Below are 26,974 nucleotides of genomic sequence, written 5' to 3' on the forward strand. Positions count from 1 at the left end.
GGTGCTTAGTACACTGTACCACACCACAGTAAGTTATTAATTGTCAAAATAAAACCTCATACATTATTAGTTTGGGACAAATGTCAGGTAAACTTATCAATTAATTTTCTTCCTTTATTTGCAGACTGACGGTACCATGGTTATCTTGATTTGTAATCAGTAAATTCTCAGGAAGACATGTTGTAGTTTACCTGTAGTGCCTTGAAGCTGCAGTAACATTACTTGGGTTTAATTTGGTCTTGGCTCTTAATTCACGGGTTTATGTTTATGTATTCCCAAAGTGCAAGTATATCCTTGAGCCAAAGCATTTTACTATTCTCGATGTGTTTTATAGCTTACGTTCATTTCAGACTGAGAGAAAGAGCTAGAACAAATCTCTAAATGGAGGGCTGGGAATAGCTGACGCTCAAGCAGGTCTTGAAGTAAATCTTTAAAACCACAAAGATGTGAATCGTTTTGTATTTAGCAGGTGGTTATATAGGTTATTTGATAATTTCTTTCAGGAGGCAAATATATATAGACAAGGAAATAAGAAAAATGTTTCAGATATTATTCTGATTGAAAATGAAATTACTGACTGATAATTACAGGTAGGTTGGTTGAAAAGGTATTTTTGACCTAAGTCAAAAGGTAACCCAATGTTCTGCTACTTACTTAAAATAAGATGATCAAGTATTTTAATTTTTCTAACTGTGAGGAAAAAAATATTCTCAAGCATTTTAATGGTGAATAGGGTTCAGTTTTCAGGATCATAGAGCATATTCTTTTTTTCCTTGAATAGTTTTCCACTTTAGCCTTCTCTCCTAAAACCCCTTTTTGTTTGTCTTGACATATTAATCCTTTAGTTACATATTTTCTGCACTATGTTGAAAACCAGGTGCCATTTGCCCACATTTACAAGTAAATGATTGCTCATTGCCATTCCAGATAAACTTCCTAAGTGTGTGCAATTAAGTTAATGTATTCATTCTCTTCCAGGAGTAATAAGAAGCTCTTTGAACTTTTTACAATTCATCTGATGCTTCAAGAAATGCAAAGGACAACACATCCAGAGCATGCCTTTCTCTGTATTAACTTAAATTCAACTCTGTTCAATTTGGGTTTAACAAAATGCAACTCCTTGGCCTCCAGTGCAAGCCATTAGAATAGCTTAATATTATTTTATATAAATTATATATGTGTTGCTTATTTGTAAGATTGTAAAAATCACCAAAGTAACTAAAAAAGTCTACCAAGTAAAGTTATCAGTAGCATCCTTTATCATGAAAAATATAATTTTTTTTGACTTTTAAGTTGAATCTATAGAAGCTATGGAATTTTTGGACTGTTTCAGTTCAGTTGAGGTAGTACTTACTAATGTACAAAATGGAATTTCCAGAATTAGTGATACTGGGGTTACTTTTTGTAAGAGTGTTTTAGGAAAAGTTTTTAAATTATGTGATTATTTAGAATAAAATTGGTGTTTATGTGGGAAAGAGGATTAGATCATGTTGTCATTCTTTCTCAAAATATCAACAATTTCCCCTTTCAGAAGCAAAAGTATATAAGTTAAAAAAAATCTTTTTAATGTTTATTTTTGAGAGAGAGAGAGAGAGAGAGAGAGAGCATGAATGGAGGCAAGGGGTAGAGAGAGAGAGGGAGACAGACACAGAATAAGAAGCAGGCTCCAGGCTCCGAGCCTCAGCACAGAGCCCAACGTGGGGCTGGAACCCACAAACCGTAAGATCATGACCTTGAGCCGAAGTCGGAAGCTTAACCACCTGAGCCACCCAGGCACCCCAAAAGTATATGTTTTAACTGCCATCCTCATACTATAACTTTTGTGTATATCCTAGATTCACAAAAACTGATTTTTTATTGTGCTGTTCACAGAGTAAAGAATTTTTTCTATTATTTTTTCCAAAATAATTTAATCATCACCAAACTATATATGTACCATAGATGGGTTTAAAAAAAAAAAAAAAAAAAAAAAACATAAAAATATCTTAGTCTCCCAACACCCAGGGATATCTCTTGCTATATAACCCAAGATGGGTGAAGTAGCCACAGGTCTGGGTGAGGTGGATGGAGATGGTGGGAGTTGGGACAGAATACTGAGAAACACAGAAAAGGAGCATTGTCCTAAATTATGCTGTATCAGTATATATTCTCATTTCCAGAAATGGAGAAATTTTCAGGAAACACTTGGGCCTCTTCAGATGAGTATACAAAATGTGCTGTTTGTGAAGCAGAAACAGAAAGCCATAAAGAGAGAACAGGTTGAGTATAGTGACACTTTAAGGAACTAAAGAATGCAGAAGGAGAAATGCACAGCAGACACAAAAATATACCATCACTGATATGGCAAAAGATAGAATCAGTGTCACGAGAAAAAAGAGTAGCTCTCACAAGTCCCTTGAGATGGTACCAACGAGAGAGTGGACAGCCGATGGAAGAGCAAAGGTTGGCACTTGAGCCTGGCGTATTTGATGTTTCTGAAGAAAAGAACAGAACAGATAGAGCAAAAGTACTGCTCAGAGATATAGTTGAACAAAGATTTTGGGGCACCAAAGAAAGATCTGCATGTATGGATTGAAAGAGCACATCGTGTTCCAGAAAAATCAATGAGAAAAGCATTCTATAATTAGATGCATCCTATAATTTAAAAATGAACTGTAATTTAATTCTAAGTATTATGAGGATAAAGGCAAGAACAAACAAAAGCCAGTTACCTGCAAGAGAAGAAAAACCAAGTTAGCCTCATGCAATGCCAGAAGTTGATAGGAAACTACCCTCTCATGTTTTGGAGAGGAAAAGTTTTACTTAAAGAATTTATACCTAGTGAAGATGCTTTCACAGATGAAGACAATGGAAGAAAGACATTTTCAGATATGTAAGTGTTTAGAAAGGATACCATGTCTTGAGACAAGAAGCTGCTTACTTAGATCATTCCAACCAACTTAGACATGAAGGGAACTTGGATTTATTAAATCCACCTCATACCACAAGACTAGTGAAACTAAAATCACATAAGCATAAATAAATGTAATTAATTATTGTAAATTTGTAAAATGGGGTGAAGTGTTAAATTTTTCAAAAGGATAAAAAATGGGAAAAGCAATAATTTAGTGATATTTGGATAAACTATATTAACTGATGTTAAAAACTGAGAATTAATGGAGCCCAGAGATTGAAGCACAGATGGAAGAGCTAGTGAGTAAAGTCTTCCATATTTTCATGAGAAATAGAGTCAGAATGTTCCATATCAAAATTAACTTTGACAGAGAAAAGAAGGATAAAGGCATGTTTGTCAAAAATGTCAGGGTAACTACTATTAAAGGCAGGATCAATATTCTCAAAACACTGAAGAATAAAAAGAAAATACATAGTCATAGCAAAAAAATAGAAGCTAGGAACTTGTAAAGAATAAAAATATTTATTAGGATAAGTAAAAGTGTTTTTTTAATGTTATAAATTCTTTATTACCCTGTTCTGATAAATTTGAAAATCTGGATGAAATAAACTATTTTCTAGAAAACAATTTATAAAAATCATATCAAGAAATATGCAATATGGGACATCTGGGTATCTCAGTTCGTTAAGTGTCAACTTCGGCTCAGGTCATGATCTCACGGTTTGTGAATTGAGCCCCACATCGGGCTCTGTGCTGACAGCTTGGAGCCTGGAGTCTGCTTCAGATTCTGTGTCTCCTTCTCTCTCTGACCCTCCCCCACTCACACTCTTGTCTCTCTCTCTCTCAAAAATACTAAAAAAATTAAGAAATATGCAATAGAAAATTATTGAAGTCTTTGATAAAATTACGGAAGAATTCTTTTTAAGTTTATTTATTTTGAGACAGAGTGTGTGCATGCATGTGGGGAGCAGGGGAGGCGCAGAGAGAGAGGGAGAGAGAGAACCCCAAGCAGGTTCTGTGCTGTCAGTGCAGAATTCTACACAGAACTTTATCTCACAAGCATGAGATCATGATCTGAGCCAAAATCAAGAGTCGGACACTTAACCGACTGAGCCACCCAGGCATCCCAGAATTCTTTTTAAAAATGACATCAAGTCCAGGTGTTTTACAGGAGAATTGTTTTGACATTTTAAGGTGAAAATATTTAAAGCTGTTTAAACTGTCCCAGAATGTAGAAAAAGCATCCTAATTCATTTTATACAGTTAGCATGAACCCAGTAGCAAAAATTGTCAAAGGAAGTAGGAAAGAATTTAACAGATTAAAAAGTCTAAAGAATTATGAACAAGTCAATACCAACCATGTATCACCAGAACAATCCATGACCAAGTAGGCTAGCATGCATTCTAGAAATACAAAGTTGGAAATTGTGGTTTATATACACAATGGAATACTACATGGCAATGAGAAAGAATGAAATATGACCTTTTGTAGCAACGTGGATGGAAATGGAGAGTGTTATGCTAAGTGAAATAAGTCATACAGAGAAGGACAGACTCCATATGTTTTCACTCATATGTGGATCCTGAGAAACTTAACTTAATGGTGTTCTACCATGAGGGAGGGGAGGGAAAAAAAATGGTTAGAGAGGGAGGGAACCAAAACATAAGAGATTTCTAAAAACTGAGAACAAACTGAGGGTTTATGGGGGGGGGTGGAGGGAGGGGTGGGTGGGTGATGGGTATTGAGGAGGGCACCTATTGGGATGAGCACTGGGTGTTGTATGGAAACCAATTTGACAATAAATTTCATATTAAAAAAAATAAAGTAAAATATTGACTATAAAAAAAAGAAATACAAAGTTGGCTTTCTGGTAAGAATAATATATTTTAGTGTATTTTTATAATAAAGGGGGAAAGTCACACCGTCTTAATAAATGCCTAAAAGGTTATAATTCAACTCCTATCCCTGATATATGCTTAAAGGAATATGAAATCAACAACAAATTTATGAAGCACTACATACATGCTTAAGGTTAGGAATAAAATTAAGGAGTCCAGTGAGGAAGTGTAACTTTGGGAAAGGAAAAAAACAATCATTTGCAGATAAATGTGATTATCCGGAAAATGGTAAGATTCTTACAAAACTTCATCAAGATACCCAGTTGTAAAATAAACATATTAAAAGCAAAAGCTTTTATATATTCCAGCAATAAATAATTAGAAATTGTTTTTACTTATAATAATGCATTTAATAATTTAATTAACTTTTATAAAATATGAAACAAACATGATAGAAATGTTCAGAACCTAAATGAGGGACTGCCAAATGTTTGCTGAGGAATATCAAAGAAGACTTAATGATATACCATGTTTCTGGATGAAGGGACTTGATTTTGTTGAGATGTCAGATCTCCCCAAATTACTTCCTATATTTCAACCAAAATTAATTTCAGTCAAAATTCTAAAAGAATTCTTTTTAGAAATTGAAAAAAAATTCTAAAGCGTATCTGGACTTCAAATAACCAGGCAATATTAGAGAAAGAAGTTTTTGAAAATAATCATAGCTAATATTTGTTAACTGTTTTAAGTACTGGACACTGATCTACATTTTTACATGTATGATTTAATCCTTGTAAGCACTTTGAGACGGGTCTTACAATCATTGCCAGTTTACAGATTGGAAAAGAAACAGCCTCGGGGAGACCTGAGAGGCTGGCTAAACTAAGCCACTATTACTTATATGACTGGAAGTAATCTACACAAAGGGAGATAATGGGGACAAAGTCAATACGAGATTTTTAACCATATTATACTTGTGGCTCAAGGCCGTGCATTTTCCTTCTCTACCAACATCCAAATTCTATGGGAATAAGAGAAGAAATACTTCTAAAGTACATAAAGTTAAATAGAAAATTTTTGTTTCCAGCAGCGTGGTATGCTACACTTATCCTCCAAGTGCAGTACTGCTAAGAATGTTGAGGATACACACACACACACACACACATACACACACACACACACACACACACACACACACACACACACACACCCCTGAGCAAATGGCAAAGTAAAAAAATTCCTTGGAGGCCCGAAATGATGATAAATATAAAATCAAAAGGGTAATTGAGGACTGGAGCCCAGTGTTTCCCCTCAGGTACCTGCCAATCACTAGTAGCCAAGGTAGGCATATGGGGCAGAAGGCAAAGACTTGAAACGATCAAGATGGTAGATTGAACCAGTGATCCCTGCATAAAGTTAGGACTCCTGAAGGACAGTGTGTGTGATAGAATTAGGGAAAGCCCTATTCTGCAGAGGGAGAAAGTGGGAATGCCTGTCTCAGCTTTGACTCTGGGAAGGAAATCTCTCCTGGAATTCCTAACTACCTGTCCACATTTACATGGACATGGGACTTGAATTTGTTGGCAGTCAAAATAGTTAAGCAGAGAATCTGGTTGAAATGAGTCCCAGACTGGTTACCCTTAGGTGCCTGATCGAAGAAGCATCCCAGACCTTAGAAGTTTACTCAGATAAGGTGCAGAGCAACATGAGTTCACAGTGAACATACATACACAAAGCTATAAGTGAGAGCAGAAATTGACTCACAATTGAGATACCGAATTACAACATAAAGTACGTTCAATAGGTTTAAAGAAACAAGGTCATTAGAAATCTAATGAAGAAACAAAAGGTAGAAAAAACGGCTAGTAAGTTTTGAAAAGTAACTTCATAGAAGTGAAAATATTGAATTAGAAATTCAATGGATATGGTTTAGAAGAAAATTGGTTATAGAAATTATACAGAATGCCTATAAAGAAACAAAAATCTAAAAGATGTAATAAATGAAGGAAAAAGCATAAGGAGATCTAATATACATGTTAAATGGGTTCCAGAAGGAGGGAATAGGGCAGATATAATGTGTGAAAAAATGATAAGGATTGAGAATAAATTCTTGAGAACTGATGAAAAATATGAATCCCTAGTTCAAGAACCCGAATGAATTAACAGAAAGATAAAACAAAGATATAAAAACATCATATAGAAAATGAAAGAACAACAAAGACGGAGTAGAAACTTAAAAGCAGCCAGAGATAAGACAGATTAATTTCAAAGCAGCAACATAGATCAAAAATGACTTTCAACAACAACTGGTCCATTAAATGGTGGAATATTTTCAATGTACTAAAGAACAATGACTGTCAAAGTAGAATTTTCCTACTCCTCAAAATATCTTTCAAGAACAGTGGCAAGATAAAGACATTTCAGAGAAACTAAATATTTACTACCAATAAACTACATTTAGGGGAATTTCTAAAGGATGTACTTTAGGAAGAAGCAAAACGCTCTCCGGAAGTTGAAGAGGTGAGATGACACCAAAGAAAATGGTAAATGTGACTATAGCAACTTATAAAATAGCCATATTTAATTTGGTTAGAAAAGAACTAAAACCCAGGACACGAACAGCAACTCAGGAATGGGGTAACTAGAATTAGAGTTAAAATGTTCTTTTGTTTTTAAAAAAATTTTTTTTTTAATTTTTACTTATTTTTGAGAGAGAGAGTGCAAGCAGTGGAGGGGCTGAGAGAGAGGGAGGGAGGATCTGAAGCAGGCTCCAGGCTCCCAGCTGTCAGCACAGGGCCTGATGCCAGGCTCGAACTCACAAACAGTGAGGTCATGTCCAGAGCTGAAGTAGGAAGCTTAACCGACTGAGCCATCCAGGTGCCCCAGAGTTAAAGTGTTTTAAGTTATTATGTTGCTTACCAAAGTAACTCAAACTTTTAAATTAAACATGATGTTAAAATTTCTAGATAAACCACCAAAAGATTAAAAACAATAATTTCTATACTAATAAAAGAGGTAGAGGACTCTACCAATGAAGGCATGAAAAAAATAAGGGAAAAAAGGAAATCTATATAAAATAAGATAGTAGAAGTTAATCCAATTACATCAGTAATCACAATCAATATAAATGGATTAAACTCACCAGTCGAGGCAATGATTATTGGAGTGGATTTTAAAAATTCAGCTATAAATTGTTTTCAAGAGCCATTCTAAAAACATAAGGACACACAAAGAGTGAAAATAAAACAGTGGGAGAAAAAAGATACACGGACAAGACATATCCAAAAAAAAAAAAAAAAAAAAAAAGAAAGGAAAAAGAAAAGGGGGGAAAAAAAGTACAACTCTAAAATACAAGTAGTGTGAATAATTTTTGAAAATCAGAAATAGGTCATTATTATAAGGGGAGATTTTCATACATCTCTTTCAGTAATCAATAAATCATGTCATAAAAAGTACTAAGCATATAAAAGATTTGAACAAGACAATAAACTTAATATAAGAGTATATGGAATGTTGACTGAACAAAATACATTCTTTAAATGTGCACAGAACATTTCCTACAATTAACCATGTATTAGGCCATAAATCAAGTCTTAAGTTTCAAAGAACCAATTTCAAAATGAGCACATTTTCTGACCATGTGCAATTGTTAGAGGTCAGTAACAAAAAGATAATGTAAATACTCATACATTGAGAGCATTGACATTGTTTTAAATAACTGAAAGGTCAAAAAATCATACCGGAAATTAGAAAATACTTTAAAGGATGATATGCTACTTGCCAGACCTTGTATTATGCAACTAACTGAAGTAATTTTTCCACAGAAATGTGGGGTTGAATTATCAGAAAGGAAGAAGCTGAAAATATGTGAACCAAACATATAGAGAAGATGGAATAAGAACAACAAAGTAAGTATAAATAAAGTGGAAGGAAGGAATATTAAAAAGATAAGCAATGTAACAAAGGATCAATACTGAAAGCTGGTGCTTTGAAAGACTAAAGCAAATCTCTGACAAGATTGTCCACAAGAAAAAGACAACACAAAGTATCATATTAATAGGAGTGAAAAGTAGTAGGAAGTCCCTGGCCAGCCTGAATTTTGTTCCTTTAAGGAGTGGAACAAAGTAGTACCCAACATTTATTTAAACTTGGGAATTCACTCATAGTGTTTTCAGGGGCTCTTTATTTTGTTTAGTTTTCACTTTAGCACTCATTTAGTGCTCCAGTGTATCATTTCCAATCTTACTGTTGACAGTGAAGTTAGTTTCTCCAAAAATCTTCTCCATTGAACCTATCTTTCTTTTTGTCTAATACTTTTACTTACTCATTGTAATGGCTTCTTTTTGGCTCCAACTGAGCCACCCAGGCGTCTTCCTGATTTTAAAAGAAATGCTTCCACTATTTTGTGTTAAGTGTAGTGTGTGTGTGTCTGTGTGTGTGTATACATTTATACAAAGTATTTGTGTATATACATGTGTATATGTGCATATACGTATATATGTATACACAGACACACATATATAGCTGTGGGATGGGGAGGAAGGGAATTTCTAGGTGTGGTCTGTGGAAGGAAAGAGTCACTAGGTTGTTCTGTAAAGAGAAATAAATGTACATGGCACAGTGGATATGCTGTGCAGCCCTGCCCTGCAAAGTGTTTTGTGTAATGCATCCACAGTGGAAATGTCTGAGTCCTTGGATGGTCAGGGTCGAGGTGAGAGGTGCTTGGCTGAAGCTGGTGAGAACTGACCAGCATCAGGTGGGGGGAATGGAGAAGGGAGGGACTCCCAGGGTCAGACTCCTTTGAAAATCACAGTGATAAGCCCACCCACAGGAAGGGGATGCAGGCAGAACAGCCCCACCAGCCATGTGGCAAGAAGTGCTGGCACTGATTGGGATTCCTAATCTCTCCATCTTACAGTCTTCAACCACATTCACATACTTGATCTCATCTGTTCTCACAACCACCTCATGAAGAAGAATCTTAGGAATCCCCATCCTCCTGATGCAAAAAATGAGTCTCAGAAAAGTAAGCTGTAAGGGGAAGAGCTGAATAGCAGACCCAGCCCCTCTACTTTCTGTGATTCTCTGGGCTTTCAGACTCAAAGCTCAGTGTGGCAAGTAGCAGGCTTGAGACCAAGGGCACAGGGAAATGTCCAGTCCAGTTATCCATTGTGCTACAGGTACATTGTTAACTTCTTCCCCAAATATTTTTCACCATCATGCAGACATAGGTAAGGCTGCTGTTACACCAACAGTAGGATTTTTTTGTGCTTGGTGGCCCTTGAGACTGTGTTGATGAAGGGCCTTTATGAGAGATTGTATAAAGGCTGTCCAGGCTCCATCAGTGACAGAGAGTGATATGTGAAAGATCCCTGTGCTGGAAAGCTCTGACAGTGATGATCTGGTTTCCCTTTGCCTCTTCTTCATGAGCCTGAACTGTAGTTCAACTTCATCCTGACCCAAGTGCAAGGAATAACCACAGTCACTGGAACGGAGAAGAACAGAGTTCCACACAGGACCATGTTCTTGCCTCTTCAGGGATCTTGCAGAGAAGAATACTTTAGATCTACACAGCTGGGGTGTATGGTGGGAAGAAGTGTGTATTAGTCAGCTATTTAAAAAAGTGATTCAGGAAGGCCTGAGCAAAGCTTTTCACCATCGTCTTGTTTTATGTTCTGTAGGAATACTTGTTGGAGCACCGGAGCCACAAGAGATAGACACAAACAAGCCTGCCTCCTTCAACCCCACTGTGCCTGGACCAGCTCCTACCTCTACTTCTCAGCCTGCCACGAAAATAGCCACTTGTTGCTTTGAGCCGTGGAGCTAACTGATTTCTCACCATCTAGGCTTCAGGTGAGGGGCTCCTCCAGATCATTGGACACTTGAGTTGCTTTTTGTCCAGGTGTGAAGCTGACACCTTGAGTGGCACATGGAAAGGCACAGCCTAGTCTTGTTTCTAGAAGCAGCAGGTTGGCTGGAAAGTGCTTGAGGTGTAAAGGAGATGACAAGTTTCCTTTTGGGTCCAGGTGGTGTGATCCCAAGCAATCGCATTTCTGAGTCACAGTTTATTTATCTAGAAAATAGAGGATTGTGTATGCAGTTAGGGAGAGGTTTGTGATTGGAGGACTTCTGAGGGCTGGCAGTGTTCAATCTCATGACATGGGAGGAAGTTATGCAGACATTCACCTTATGATAATGTATTATACCTCACATGGTGTGTTTACATGGTGGGCACTTTTGTGTATGTGTGTTATATTCACATGAAAGATTTTATTTAAATAAAGAAAATGAGAGTAATGATGGTATTTCACAGGATTATTGTGAAAATTAAAAGCAAGGAAAGCCCTGGGTGGATAGTAAGCAGTGCTGTGCAGGTGGCACAGTGCATGAGAGTGAGCCCGTCACTGTCACCACTGTAGCCAGTGCACATAGATATCACAGGACCACAGAATAGCAGCGGAATGTGTGCAGAATGTGGAGTTGGCATCCTTCTGATGGTTGTACACTGGTCTCAAATCCCTTCCTGTGCCAGTGAAGGATTTAAGGGTTGGGAATTCAGAAGCAGAAGCTCCTGAAAAGGTGTTATCAGCCAAAGCCATATGCCTTATTTCTCTCTCTCTCTCTCTTTCTCTCATCTTTACCCATTCAAACCTTCCCCTCATTGTGGACCCATCTGCTGTATCATCACAGAAGAAGCCCCCAACCCATTCCTTCCTCCAACCTCCTCTGTCCACTCCCATCCCCCACCTCATGCCATCCTCCTTACCTCTCTATGCCACATGTTCATCACATCCCACTCTTCTCGGGCCTCCTCTCCCTCTCTCATGATCTCTTTCTAATCCATTTATTCTCTAAATTCTTGGATACCTAAACTGGCCTGGCCAGGCAGCAAGCTATGCGGTTAGGTGAGCATCTGAAGGAATGTCAGTCCCATGCAGTTGACGACTCATGCACAGACCTTGAGAGCTGAGAGATGTGAAGTTGGGGCTCAAGTGTGGTATGGTTGGGGATTGGCTAAGGAAGAGCCTTCTCTTGGTGTAACAGTGCCATCAAGCTAGAACTCGTTACAGAATTCAGTAGTGCTCAGTTCCATTCCTTATTTTTACCTGTATTTCATTTCAGTGTGGTTTCAATCCATCCATTCCACTTGACAAGCCTGAAGTCTTTAGATGTATATAGAGGAAGTTATGATACAGCTTTCAAATCCATTAAATTTGCCCAAGTAATAGTTTGTAGCACAAAGTCTACAGTTACTTTTTTCAAAGCTCTAAAAGCATTTCATAGCAAATGTGTAGCACCCAGCTGAGAGGAGACCAAACCGGAAGAACTGCCAATGACTGCATTATAGGTTCTGTGAGGTGAAGATGAGATCAACAATCAGAACATCCAGTTTGCTGGGCACTGACCTGGCACTGGGCCAACTGCTTTTCAGGTATCATCTTCTCCCCAGTCTTCAGCACAATGTCAGAGTCCAATACTTGTACCATTCCTAACACATAGATAAAGAGATGAGGTTAAATCTAACCTCTCCCCAAGGTACACAGCCAGTAGTGGAAGGGCTAGGATGGGCACTGTGTGTGTCACTTTCCAGAGACTGGCATATGTACAGTGCTCTTTCCAGAGTCTTTGGCTTTGTGAAAAGAGACTAAATCCAGGACATCTAGTTTTAGCCTCTCTGGCTGTGCTGGATTCATTGGACCCTGCAGATGGAAGGCTGACCTATGTGGGCTTCCTGCTGAGTTTGGACAGCAGAGAGCATAATCAGGAGGTGGGAGGGTGTTTATTGCTCAGCTCCTTCCTACAAGGTCCCTGAGGCCAGGAGAACCCTTTTGCCCCAGGTCACAGCCTTGTCAAGCTGCCCCTCTACATGGTGCCCTCTGGCTCCAGGGTCTGGTAACTGCTGCCTCTCCTGCCCCTTCTGGTTTCTTTAGATCTTAGACAGGACAATTCCTCTCTTTGTAAATAATTCCTTCATATCACCCACCTTGAATGTGCCATCCATTTCCTACTGGGAGCCTGACTGATTCACCAGCTTCACTCTTAAATAGTGTGAACTTGCAAGCCATTTAAGTTCCCTGGGCCCAAATTTTGTTGTTTTTTAAGGTTTATTTATTTGAGAAAGACAAAGACAGTGCAAATGGAGGGATGCAGAGAGAGGGAGACAGAGAATCCCAAGCAGGCTCTGCACTGACAGTGCAGTCTGGCATGTGACTTGAACGCACGAGACCACGAGATGATGACCTGAGCCAAAACCAAGAGTCAGACACTTAACCAACTGAGCCACCCAGATGCCCCTATTTAAAATTATCTTGGGGGAGGAGCCAAGATTGCAGAATAGCATGGAAGCTTTCTGTGTGTCTCACGTCCATAAAATACAACCAGACCAACACTGAACCATCCTACACACCTAGAAAACTGATTGGAGGATTAACACAACAATCTGCACAACCTGAACCACAGAATTCAGCAGGTACACGGCGTGGAGAGCTGAACTTGGGGAGCAAGAAGCTCCGAAAGGTAGGGAACCGCTTTTGCGCGGAGAGAGGACAGAGACTGGGGAGGGGAGGAGAATATGGGAAAATCACCCCTCCCCAAAAGCAGCTGGAGAGAAAGTGGAAAATTGGAAACAGCCACAGGGACTAAACTAAAAAGGGAGAAGGGAGAAAGGAGAGGGTTTAAATTCCATTAATACTGTAAACATGGGGAGCGCAAAGGCTACAGCTCTGCAGCTCGACAACTGGCAGTGCTCTGGTGGGAAGGGCGAGTCCCCAGGAACAGAGTGGGGTCTGGGAGGTTCTCTGGCCACATGGGGAAAAGCGGTTCCACTGCTGGAAGGACATTTGGTAGAGACTGTTGAAGCCACCTGGTCCCAGCAGACCCCAGAAGGCGACCACATTTGCTGGCTCTGGGGCAAGGTTGTTAAGGGTGAAGCCTGTTGCCAGACGTGTATTGTGATTTTCCATAATCCCTGAGATGCTGCTGCTACATTATCTCACGAACATTTTCTGGGACGGGCTGGCACCTGGCCACAGTCTTGGGGCACCGTCAACAACAGGGTCCAGCAGGTGTACCTGGGTGCAGCTGATATTTGGCCATTGCTCATTTGGCCATTGCTTGGTGAGACCCTCCTGCAGAGGGGTGGAACAGGTCAAAGCCGCAGTCCTTCAGAAGTAGGGTGCCGGGGAAAACAGCCACATCTGAGACAAGGCTTGGGAGAGAGGTGCTGCCTGGGGCCTGGTCATGGAAAGTGAAGAAGCGGGGAGTGGATGAGAGCTGAAGACAGAGGATGGGTACACAATTGCTGATCCGGGAGAACAGACTGGGTAGCTGGGTGGCGCCATTTTCACTGCTCCCATGCATGTGCATACACACCTACGAGCCCCGCAACAATCCACCCCAGTAGGGTAGCAGCACCACCTAGTGGAGAGCGCAGCTGTTACACTGAGCCCCACCCAACTGGGCCAACTTCGTCTCAAGAACACAAGTCTCACCGCCGGCTTAATTTATGGACTATAAAGAGCTATATAGGCTGACTTCTAGGGGAAAACGAAGCAATTTCAGTCCTACTTCAATCTGTTAGCAGGTTCATCTATTCAATTTTCTTTCTTTTTTTTTTTCCTTTTTCTCTTTTACAATTCTTTTCTTTTTCTTGAATAAAGAGAAAAAATTCATTTTTATTTTCAATTTTTATTAAAAAATATTTCTTTAATTTTTATTACTATACTTTTCACTTTTGTATAAATTTTTTCAAATTCTACTTTACTTCCATTATTTTATTTTACTCTATTTCAGTGTACTCACCTTTTCAAATTCTCAATTTCCCTTTTTTTCTTTTTCTTTTTTCCTCTTTTTCATTTCTTTTCCTTTTCTTGAATGCAGAGAGAGAAAAACTTCATTTTTACTTTCAATTTCTATTAAAAATATTTTTATTTAATTTTTATTACTATATTTTTTGCTGTTATGTAAGTTTTTTCAAATTCTATTTTACTTCCATCATTTTTTTAGTCTACTACAGTGTATTCACTTTTTCAAATTTTCAAACTATTTTTTTATTTTATCTTTTTTCTTTTTCATTTCTTTTCTTTTTTCTTAAATATGGAAAATGAAAAAAATTCATATTTATTTTGAATTCTTATTAAAAATATTGTTCTTTAATTTTTTTCTACTACATTCTTTACTTTTGTGTATATGTTTTCAAATTCTATTTTACCCCCATCATCTCATTTTAGTCTACCTCAGTGTATTCATTTTTTTCAAATTCTCAAACGATTTCCTTCCCCCTACGCCTTTTTTTTCTTGAATCTGTCAAACCACTTTCAACACCCAGACCAAAACACACCTAGGATCTAGCATCATCTATTTGATTTGTGTGTGTGTGTATGTGTGTGTGTGTGTGTGTGTGTTTAATTTTTAATTTCAATATTTTTTTATTTTAATTTTTTTATTTCAATTCTTCTACCTCATTAATTCCTTTTCTCCCTTCAAAATGACAAAACGAAGGAATTCACCCCAAAAGAAAGAGCACGAAGAAACGACAGCTAGGAATTTAACCAACACAGATACAAGCAAGGTGTCTGAACCAGAATTTAGAATCACGATAATAAGAATACTAGCTGGAGTCAAAAATAGATTAGAATCCCTTTCTGTAGAGATAAAAGAAGTAAAAATAGCCATAATGAAATTAAAAATGCTATAATTGAGCTGCAATCACGGATGGATGCAGCGGCGGCAAGGATGGACGAGGCAGAACAGAGAATCAGTGATATAGAGGACAAACTTATAGAGAATAACGAAGCAGAAAAAAAGAGGAAGATTAAGGCAAAAGAGCACGATCTAATAATTAGAGAAATCAGTGACTCATTAAAAAGGAACAACATCAGAATCATAGGGGTCCCAGAAGAGGAAGAGAGAGAAATAGGGGTAAAAGGGTTATGTGAGCAAATCATAGTGGACAAAACTTTCCTAACCTGGGGAAAGACACAAACATCAAAATCCAGGAAGCACAGAGGACCCCCATTAGATTCAACAAAAACCAACCATCCACAAGGCATATCATAGTCAAATTCACAAAATACTCAGGCAAGGAGGGAATCATGAAAGCAGCAAGGGGAAAAAAGTCCCTAACATACAAGGGAAGACAGATTAGGTTTGCAGCAGACCTATCCACAGAAACTTGGCAGGCCAGAAGGGAGTGGTGGGACATATTCAGTGTGTTGAATCAGAAAAATATGCAGCCAAGAATTCTTTATCCAGCAAGGCTATCATTCAAAATAGAAGGAGAGATAAAAAGTTTCCCAGACAAACAAAAATTAAAGGAGTTTGTGACCACTAAACCAACCCTGCAAGAAATTTTAAGGGGGACTTTCTGAGGGGAGAAAAGATGAAAAAAAAAAAAAAAATATATATATATATATGTGTGTATATTTATATGTATATAAATTTATATGTATATTTATATGTATATAAATTTATATGTATATTTATATGTATATAAATACATATATTTATATATACATAAATACCAAAAGCAACAAACGATTCAGAGAACATCACCAGAAACTCCAACTCTACAAGCATCATAATGGCAATAAATTCCTATCTTTCAATACTCACTCTAAATGTCAATGGACTCAATGCTCCAATCAAAAGACATAGGGTAACAGAATGGATAAGAAAACAAGATCCATCTATATGCTGTTTCCAAGAGACCCACTTTAGACCTAAAGACACCTTCAGATTGAAAATAAGGGGATGGAAAACCATCTATCATGCTAATGGTCAACAAAAGAAAGCTGGAGTAGCCATACTAATATCAGACAATCTAGACTTTAAAATAAAGACTGTATCAAGAGATGCAGAAGGGCATTATATCATAATCAAGGGGTCTAATAGACCGCGAAGACTTAACAATTGTAAACATTTATGCACCAAATGTGTGAGCGCCCAAATATATAAATCAATTAATCACAAACATAAAGAAACTCATTGATAGTAATACCATAATAGTAGGAGACTTTAATACCCCACTCACAGCAATGGACAGATCATCTAATCAAAAAATCAACAAGGAAACAATGGCTTTGAATGACACACTGGACTAGATGGACTTAACAGATATATTCAGAACATTCCATCCTAAAGCAGCAGGATATACATTCTTCTCCAGTGCACATGGAACATTCTCCAGAATAGGCCATATACTGGGACACAAATCTGCCCTAAGTAAGTACAAAAAGATCGAGATCATACCATGCATATTTTCAGACCACAACACTATGAAACTCGATATCAACCACAAGAAAAAAATTGGAAAGGTAACAAATACTTGGAGACTGAAGAACATTCTACTAAAGAATGAATGGGTGGGGCGCCTGGGTGGCTCAGTCGGTTGAGCATCTGACTTCAGCTCAGGTCATGATCTCAGTCCGTGGGTTCGGGCCCCACATCCGGCTCTGTGCTGAAAGCTCGGAGCCTGAAGCCTGCTTCAGATTCTGTATCTCCTTCTCTCTCTGCCCCTCCCCTGCTCATGCTCTGTCTCTCTCTGTCTCAAAAATAAATAAATAAAATTTAAAAAACATTAAAAAAAAAGAATGAATGGGCTAACCAAGCAGTTAAAGAGGAAATTAAAAAGTATATGGAAGTCAATGAAAATGATAACACCACAACCCAAAACCTCTGGGACGCAGCAAAGGCAGTCATAAGAGGAAAGTATATAGCAATCCAGACTTTCCTAAAGAAGGAAGAAAGAGCTCAGATACACAACCTAAGCTTACGCCTAAGGAGCTGGAAAAAGAACACCAAATAAAACCCCAAACCAGAAAAAGACAGGAAATAATAAAGATTAGAGCAGAAATTAATGCTATTGAAACCAAAAAAAAAAAAAAAAAAGCAAAACAAAACAGTAGAACAGATGAATGAAACCAGAAGCTGGTTCTTTGAAAGAATTAACAAAATTGATAAACCACTATCCAGTTTGATCAAGAAGAAAAAGGAAAGGACCCAAATAAATGAAATCAAGAATGAAAGAGGAGAGATCACAACTAACACAGCAGAAATAAAAACAATAAGAGAATATTATGAGCAATTATATGCCAATAAAATGGGTAATCTGGAAGAAATGGACAAATTCCTAGAAACATATACACTACCAAAACTGAAACAGGAAGAAATAGAAAATTTGAACAGACCCTATAACCAGTAAGGAAATCGAATTAGTAATCAAAAATCTGCCAAAAAACAAGAGTCCAGGGCCAGATGGCTTTTCAGGGGAATTCTACCAAACATTTAAGGAAGAGTTAACACCTATTCTCTGGAAACTGTTCCAAAAAATAGAAATGGAAGGAAAACTTCCAAACTCTTTCTCTGAAGCCAGCATTACCTTGATTCCAAAACCAGACAGAGACCCCACTAAAAAGGAGAACTATAGACCAATTTCCCTGATGAACATGGATGCAAAAATCCTCAACAAGATATTGGCCAACCGGATCCAACAATACATTAAAAAAATTATTCACCACATCCAAGTGGGATTTATACCTGGGATGCAGGGCTGGTTCAACATCCGCAAAATAATTAACGTGATTCATCACATCGGTAAAAGAAAGGACAAGAACCATATGATCCTCTCAATAGATGCAGAGAAAACATTTGACAAAATACAGCATCCGTTTTTGATAAAAACCCTCAAGAAAGTAGGGATAGAAGGATCATACCTCGAGATCATAAAAGCCATATATGAACGACCGAATGCTAATATCATCCTCAATGGGGAAAAACTGAGAGCTTTCCCCCTCAGGGCAGGAACAAGAAAGGGATGTCCACTCTCGCCACTGTCATTCAACACAGCATTTGAAGTCTTAGGCTCTGCAATCAGACAACACAAAGAAATAAAATGCATCCAAATCGGCCAGGAGGAGGTCACTTTCAATCTTCGCAGATGACATGATACTCTATATGGAAAACCCAAAAGATTCCACAAAAAAACTGCTAGAACTGATTCATGAATTCAGCAAAGTGTCAGGATATAAAATCAACGCACAGAAATTGGTTGCATTCCTATACACCAACAATGAAGTGACAGAAAGAGAAATCAAGGAATCGATCCCATTTACAGTTGCACAAAAAACCGTAAAACATCTAAGAATAAATCTAACCAAAGAGGTGAAAAATCTATACACTGAAAACTATAGAAAGCTTATGAATGAAATTGAAGATGACACCAAAAAGTGGAAAAATATTCCATGCTCCTGGATAGGAACTAGGAGCCCCTAGTTGGCCATACATTTGTGGGTCCATTTACGGTTCTCTATTCTGTTCCATTGATCTGAGTGTCTGCTCTTGTGCCAGTACCATACTGTCTTGATGATTACAGCTATGTAGTATAGCTTGAAGTCTGGGATTGTGATGCCTCCTGCTTTGGTTTTCTTTTTCAAGAGTGCTTTGGCTATTTGGGATCTTTTCTGGTTCCATACAAATTTTAGGATTAGTTGTTCTAGCTCTGTGAAGAATGCTGGTGTTACTTTGATAGGGATCTCATTGAATATGTAGATTGCTTTGGGTAGTATCGACATTTTAACAGTATTTGTTCTTCCAATCCATGAGCATGGAATGTTTTTCCATTTTTTTGTGTCTTCAATTTCTTTCATAAACTTTCTATGGCTTTCAGTGTATATATTTTTTCACCTCTTTGGTTAGATTTATTCCTAGATATTTAATGATTTTTGGTGTAATTGTAAATGGGATTGATTCCTTGATTTCTCTTTCTGCTGCTTCATTATTTGTATATAGAAATGCAACTGACTTCTGTGCATTGATTTTGTATCCTGCAACTTTGCTGAATTCTAGCAGTGTTTTGGTGGAATGTTTTGGGTTTTCCACATAGAGTATCATGTCATCTGTGAAGAGTGAAAATTTGACTTCCTCCTTGCAGATTTGGATGCATTTTATTTCTTTGTGTTGCCTGAGTTCTGAGGCTAGGACTTCCAACACTATGTTGAATAATAGTGGTGAGAGTGGACATCCCTGTCATGTTCCTTGACCTTAGGGGAGAACTCTCAGTTTTTCCCCATTGAGGATGATATTAGCAGTCTGTCTTTCATATATGGCTTTTATGATCTTGAGGTATGATCCTTCTATCCCTACGTTCTTGAAGGTTTTTATCAAGAAAGGATGCTGTATTTTGTCAAACGTTTTCTCTGCATCTATTGAGAGGACCATGTAGTTCTTATACTTTCTTTTATCAATGTGATGTATCACATTGATTTTTGGATATTGAATCAGCCCTACATTCCAGGAATAAATCACACTTGATAATGGTGAATAATTCTTTTAATGTATGTTCAATCCAGTTGGCTCATATCTTGTTGAAAACTTTTTCATCCATGTTCATCAGGGAAATTGGTCTGTAATTCTTCTAGTCAGGTCTTTGTCTGGTTTTGGAATCAAGGTAATGCTGGCCTTGTAGAATAAGTTAGGAAGCTTTCCTTCCATTTCTATTTTTTGGGAACATCTTCAAAAGAATAGGTTTTATCTATTCTTAAATGTTTGATAGAATTCCCCTTGAAAGCCATCTGGCACTAGACTCGTTTTTTGGGAGATTTTTGATTACTGATTCAATTTCTTTACTGGAAATGGGTCTTTTCAAATTTTCTATTTCTTCCTGTTTCAATTTTGGTAGTTTGGCCATCTCTTCCAGATTGTGCAAATTGTTGGCATATAATTGCTCATAATATTCTCTTATTATTGTTTGTATTTCTGTGGCGTTATTTGTGATCTCTCCAATTCATTTGTGATTTTATTTATTTGGGTCCTTTCCTTTTCCTTTTTGATCAATCTGGCTAGGGGTTTATCAATTTTGTTAATGCTTTCAAAGAAGTAGCTCCTATTGATTTCTGCTCTAATCTTTATTATTGCCCTTCTTCTGCTGGTTTTGGGCTTTATTTGCTGTTCTTTTTCTAGCTCTTTAAGGTGTAAGGTTAGGTTGTGTATTTGAGACCTTTCTTTCTTCTTTAGGAAGGCCTGCTATATACTTCCCTCTTATGACCACCTTTGCTGCATCACAGAGGTTTTGGGCTGTGGTGTTTTCATTTCCATTGGCTTCCATGTACTCTTTAATTTCTTGGTTTACCCATTCATTCTATAGTAGGGTGTTCTTTAATCTCCAAGTATTTGCGGTATTGCCAAATTTTTTCTTGTGGTTGATTTTGAGTTACATAGTGTTGTGGTCTGAAAATACACAAGGTATGATGTCAATCTTTTTGTTCTTGTTGAGGGCTGACTTGTGTCACAGTGTGATCTGTTCTTGAGAATGTTCTATGTGCACTTGAGAAGAATGGTTATTCTACTGCTTTAGGATGAAATGTTCTGAATGTATCCGTTAATTCCACCCAGTCCAGTTTGTCATTCAAAACCATTGTTTCCTTGTTGATTTTCTGCTTAGATGGTCTGTCCATTGTTGTAAGTGGGATGTTGAAGTCCCCTACTATTATGGTATTATTATCAGTGAGTTTCTTTATGTTTGTGATTAATTGATTTTTATATTTGGGTGCTTTCACATTTGGAGCATATATATTTACAATTGTTAGGCCTTCTTGGTAGATAGACCCCTTAGTTATGATATAATGCCCTTCTTCATCCCTTGCTACAATCTTTATTTTAAAATCTAGTTTGTCTGATATAAGTATGGCTAATCCAGCTTTCTTATGATTACCATTAGCATGTTAGATGGTGCTCCATCCCCTTACTTTCAATATGCAGATGTCTTTAGGTCTAAAATAGGTCTCTTGTAAGCAGTATATAAATGGGTCTTATTTTCTCTTCTTTTAAAAAAAATTTTTTTATGTTTATTTATTTTTGAGAGAGAGAAAGAGAGACAGAGAGAGAGAGAGAAACAGAGAGAATGAGCTGGGATGGGACAGAGAGAGAGGGAGACACAATATGAAGCAGGCTTCAGGCTCTGAGCTGTCAGCAGAGCCCGATGTGGGGCTCAAACTCACAAACCGTGAGATTATTACCTGAGCTGATGTCGGATGCTTAACCAACTGAGCCACCCAGGCACCCCTGGGTCTTGTTTTCTTATCCATTCTGATACCCTGTGTCTTTTGATTGGAACTTTTAGTCCATTGACATTTAGAGCGAGTACTGAAAGTTAGGAATTTAGTGTCATTGTGTTGCCTGTAGAGTTGGTGTTGTTCTCTGGTCCTTTCTAGTCTTTGTTGCTTTTGGCCTTTTTTTAAAATGTTTATTTTTTTTTATTTTTGAGAGCCCACAAGCACGGGAGGGGCAGATAGACACAGAACGTGAAGCAGGTTCCAGGCTCTGTCCTGTCAGCGCAGAGCCTGATGTGGGGCTCAAACCCACAAACTGTGAGATCATGACCTGAGCTGAAGTTGGACGCTCAACTGACTGAGCCACCCAGGTGCCCCAGTTTTTTTGTTTTGTTTCATTTCTTTCCCACTCAACGAGTCTCCCTTAAAATTTCTTGCAGGACTGTTTTAGTGGTCAGGAACACCTTTATTTTTTGTTTCTCTGGGAAACTCTTTATTTATCCTTCTATTTTGAATGACAGCCTTGCTGGATAAAGAATTCTTCGTGCATATTTTTCTGATTCCGCACATTGAATATATCCTGCCACTCCTTTCTGGCCTGCCAAGTTTCTGTGGATAAGTCTGCTGCGAACCTGATCTATCTTCCCTTATAGGTTAATGACTTTTTTTCCCTTGCTGCTTTCATAATTCTTTCCTTCTCTGTGTATTTTGTGAATCTGACTATGATATGCCTTGGTGATGGTAGGTTTTTGCTGAATCTAATGGGAGTTCTCTGTGCTTCTTGGATTTTGATGTCTGTGCCCTTTCCTAGATTAGGAAAGTTTTCTGCTATAATTTGCTCACATAAACATTCTGTCCCCTTTTTTCTCTCTTCATCTTCTGGGACTCCTATGATTTGGATGTTATTACTTTTTAATAAGTCACTGAGTTTTCTTAGTCTTGTATTGTGCTCTTTTGCCTTCCCCCCTTTTTTCCTGCTTGTTTATTTTCCATAATTTTGTCGTCTCTATCACTGATTCGCTGCTCTGCTTCATCCTTCCTTGCCACTGTAGCATCCATTCAGGCATGCATCTATGCTGACAGCTCAGAGCCTGGAGCCTGCTGTGGAATCTGTGTTTCCCTCTCTCTCTCTCTGCCCCTCCCCTGCTCGCACTCTGTCTCTCAAAAATAAATGAACGTTAAAATTTTTTTAAATAAAAACAAAGTTAAAAAAATAAAGATGTGAATGGAACTGGAGGGTCTTATGCTGAGTGAAATAAGTCATTCAGAGAAAGACAGATACCATATGTTTTCACTCATATGTGAATCTTGAGAAACTTAACAGAAGACCATGGGGGAGGGAAAGGGGAAAAAAGTTACAAACAGAGAGGAAGGGAGGCAAACCATAAGAGATTCTTACATACAGAGAACAAACTGAGGTTTGATGGGAGGTGGGGGGAGAGGGGAAAGTACTAATGGGAATTGAGGAGGTCATTTTTGGGATGAGCACTGGGTATTATATGAAGCCAATTTGACAATAAATTATATTTTAAACAAATTAAAGACAAAACAAAAAATCAAAGGAAGCTCAATCCTAGGTGTGTTTTGGTCTGTTTGTTGAAAAAAGCATGATAGAGTAGACAAAAAAAAGGGAAAGAAAAGAAAAAAAAGGTAAGAAAAATTTTAAATTAAAAAAATCATGGAATAAAATAGAATAAAATGAAATACGGAAAATGAAATAGAATAAAAAGTTTAAAAAATAAAAAAAGAAAGCAAAAGATAATTTTAAAAAATTTTAAAAATTAAAAATAGAAAATAAAAATAAATTTTTCTCTTTCTGTATCCAGGAAAAAGAAAAGAAAGGAAAAAAAGAGAAAACAATGTAAACAAAAACAGAAGCAAAAAAAAAAAACCAAAAAAAAACAAAAAAAAACCGGACTAATAAATTAACCAGCAAACGGAATGAAACCTGAATGAAGTTACATCCACTTTCCCCTAGAACTGAAACTATGAAGCCCTTCTATAGTCCGTATACTAAGCAGATGGAGGGACTTGTCCTCGTCTTCTAGGGGATGTACTTGGAGGGCACAGGGGGCAGGACTTGGTATAATGTCCCCGTTCTCCACTAGATGGCACTGCTTAGCTTACTGGATCAGTGTGGTAAGCATGTGTATGCGTGGGAGAGGTGGAAATGGCTTCATCCAGCTCCCTAGTCTCTGGCACAGGAATATTGTGCCCTCACAGACCTGTAATCAAGCACCCCTCCTTTGTCTCAGTCCTCTGTCCACTCCCCACCTCTACCTTGTCAGGTGCTGGGTGGCACCTCCCTCCAGAGTTTTATCTCAAATGCAATGTTCTTTCAAAATCCCACACTTCAGGGACCCCTGCAGCTTCGGCCCACACTGATTCTCTGGGGGAGAGTCTTGCTGAGCAATGGATGGGTGCCAGCTTCCCCAGAAAACATTTGTGTGATCACACAGCAACAGAGGTTCAGAGATTGTGCCAAACACAACACACAGCCAACACCAGGTTTTACAATACTCTGGCATCTTTGTCCCAATACCAGCAAACTGGCTGCTCTCTGGGGTCCACTGGGACCTTTGCCTGTGGGGAGGGCATATGGCCTCTACCAAATGCACTCCAAGCAGAGGAACTGCTTCTCCCAGTGTGGCACATGGACCCCTCAGACCCCACTGCCTGCTTCTGGGGATTCACCCTATTTCCTCACCAGAGCACCACCAGGCACTGAGCTCCAGACTTTCTGACTCTGCTCTCCACTGTTTATAGAATCCTAGTGGTATTGAGACCCTCTCCTTTCTCCCTGTCCGTAGTTTTGGGGAACAGATTTCTTATTCAGTCCCCTGCAAGTGTTTTCACTCTTTTTCTTTCTTTCTCTGCAGCTAATTTTGGGAAACTGTTTTTCCTGTACTTTCCTGATGTGCCTCATTCTCCCCTTTCTCTGTCCTTTCTCTGCTATAACAGCTCCCTACCCTTGGTGGCTTCTCTCTCCCACAATTCACTTCTATGTACTGCATACCTGCTAAGTTTTGTGGCTCAAGTTATACAGATTGTTGTGTTAATCCTCAGATCAATTTGCTAGGTGTGCAAAGTGGTTTGGTGCTGACCTAGCTGCATTTCAGGGATGAGACAAGCTGAGGTTCTCCATGCTGCTTCACCATCTTGATCCAAAGCCCAGACCTAACTTTCTTTACCTGTCAGTCAGGGATCGTGATCCCTGGCCTCACTTGCTGTGAATGTTGAAGAAAATAACAGATGGAAAGGCACTTTGGAAAACATAAAAAGGGTGTGCTATCAATGTAATTCTGTGAGGCACAGAATGGGCATTTAATGCATAACCTGATTTGAATTAGAATATCTTTCATGAGAAAAATGGGACTCTGAGATGGTGAGTATGATTCTATTCTGAAGAGCCTAATAAAAGCAAAATAGCAGAAAGAATATTACAGAAGAGAATGAGAGGAAACAAGATCTTTGTTTTATTTTTTGGTTTTTGGTGGTAGTGGTGTTGTATTTAAAAAGCCCCTTTACTTAGGATCCTGTGATAAAACTACACATAATAAAAACATCAGAAAGTCAAGGCTGATTTCATCCAAGGTGATGGTCTTGGCCAAGAAGCAAGGTAAACACACCGCAGCTGTCCTAGCGGGTTCCTCTCAGTGAGTGTGTGCCAGAGGCCATCTCCCTCCCCTGCCCAGCTAGAACTCTCCAGCAGCTGTGGTTGCAATCTTCAAGCTGGGAAGGGCCACTTGGCCTTTTTCTTTCCCTTTCAAATGCCAGGCCGCTGTGAGTCCAGGCATGCCACCTCTGGGTGCAGGCACAGGAATGGAAGGTGTGCCTGCCAAGCCAAACTCCCTCATTTGAAAAAACCTTTCCTCTGTGGCCAGGTGTTTCAGCACCTCCCCACTCTCTGTCGGCAGAGGCTTCTGGAATTTCCCTGTCTGCAGAATGAGAACAGCCACACCAACATTCCTTCCCAGGGAGCTAATCCGAATACTGCCAACAAAAATCTTTGCAGAAGACTGAGGCCGAGAGACGCTGAATTATGATTCAGCGGATATAGTTTACTCATCAGTGTCTCCTTCCCGGGAAATCTGATGGGATAGACCTCTGAGCTTTCTTTCTGTTCGCTCTACCAGCGCTTGACTCCTGATGATGAATTTGTGCTTGGACATTTATTGTTTGGGAACCAAATACATTTTTAAAAATTATCTTTAAAAAATGGCTGTTAGAAAGTGTTACATATGTTTTAAACAAATAGGCTTTGAGTCTCCTAAATATTGTTTAAAAATTAAAGAACAAAACATTATAGCTCCTCAAGCAGTTTTTCTTTATTTAGATGTGTCTTGTCTACCAACTTAATAATGAAAGTGACTTGTATACACATCAACAACTTTGAGAAATTGTACAACTGCATTTTGTATGGACAACTGTCCTGTTTACTTGAAGAAAATGCTCTGAGTGAGGATGATGACTTTGTGTTTGATGTAGGTTATTTCCCCATCGTGTTTTATAAATTGAAAGGGTAAGTGGAGGAAGATTTCTGATGAATAACCAGCTTGGGGTAGGGGAATTCCAGTGCACATAGCAGATGCTACTGTTAGTCTGCACCCACTCTCCCCTTCTGCCTTCCTAATAAATTTCTAAGTTGACTGAGGGTAATGACTTAGTTAAAAGACTCGGCTTGCCAGATTGCCTTGCAGTACGATGGCTGTGAGACTCACTCTGATGATGAAATGAAGTTACTAACAGGGCTTCCAGAAGAGCTACTGGGACTGTACCCACCCCCAACATCCTGCCTGGGCTGTGGCCCCTACTCTTTGTTCAATGCATAAACACAGTGGGAGCCTAAGTCCCTGCTGGCCGTGCTGTGGGCTGCCCCTCTAGACTTCCTGTTACAGGCAAGAATAAACCCTAGAGTTCTGCCACTGTGCTTGCCTTACTGTTATACAAGTAGCTGGGAATAATCCTAGCACAGAAGGTCATGCCAAGGATGCCAGGCCTTTTTAACCTGGGCCTTAGAGGTAGGTTCAAGTGATCTACCTCTAGTCCCGGAGGAGATGAATAGTTAATGTTTTTCAGCATCATGAGTATAACAAGGGGAGAAATTTGCACAAGAAGTCCAATTACCCCCTACCTGCCCTTTGGCAAGCTGTTCAATTTTGGTCACCCTCTCTTTGAACCTTGAGCCTTGCTCCCA

The 26,974-nt window shown here is 38.6% G+C and overlaps 1 protein-coding gene and 1 long non-coding RNA gene across 10 annotated transcripts in view; both read left to right on the top strand.

Annotated features, from left to right (window-relative positions):
• The window catches only part of CCDC138 (coiled-coil domain containing 138), a 125,276-nt gene extending 121,887 nt beyond the window's left edge, over window positions 1-3,389 (top strand). For 8 of the 9 annotated variants that reach the window (XM_060610340.3, XM_060610295.3, XM_060610279.3 and 5 more), the window contains one exon: window positions 979-3,389. In XM_060610340.3, coding sequence (XP_060466323.1) covers window positions 979-1,144 — 166 coding nt within the window. In that variant the 3' untranslated portion in view covers window positions 1,145-3,389. Of the gene's footprint in view, window positions 1-503; window positions 591-978 lie in introns of all 9 variants that reach the window. The other variant, XM_060610288.3, reaches the window with a different exon arrangement.
• A 1,280-nt stretch (window positions 3,390-4,669) lies between these two features.
• On the top strand, window positions 4,670-26,008 carry LOC132663866 (uncharacterized). Its single transcript, XR_013554594.2, has 3 exons — window positions 4,670-8,640; window positions 10,414-10,585; window positions 23,604-26,008. It is a non-coding gene; the product is annotated as an uncharacterized LOC132663866 (long non-coding RNA).
• Window positions 26,009-26,974: the final 966 nt, after the last annotated feature.

Source organism: Panthera onca, chromosome A3 (genome assembly GCF_046562875.1).
Source record: "Panthera onca isolate mPanOnc1 chromosome A3, mPanOnc1 haplotype 2, whole genome shotgun sequence".
Taxonomy (NCBI): domain Eukaryota; kingdom Metazoa; phylum Chordata; class Mammalia; order Carnivora; family Felidae; genus Panthera; species Panthera onca.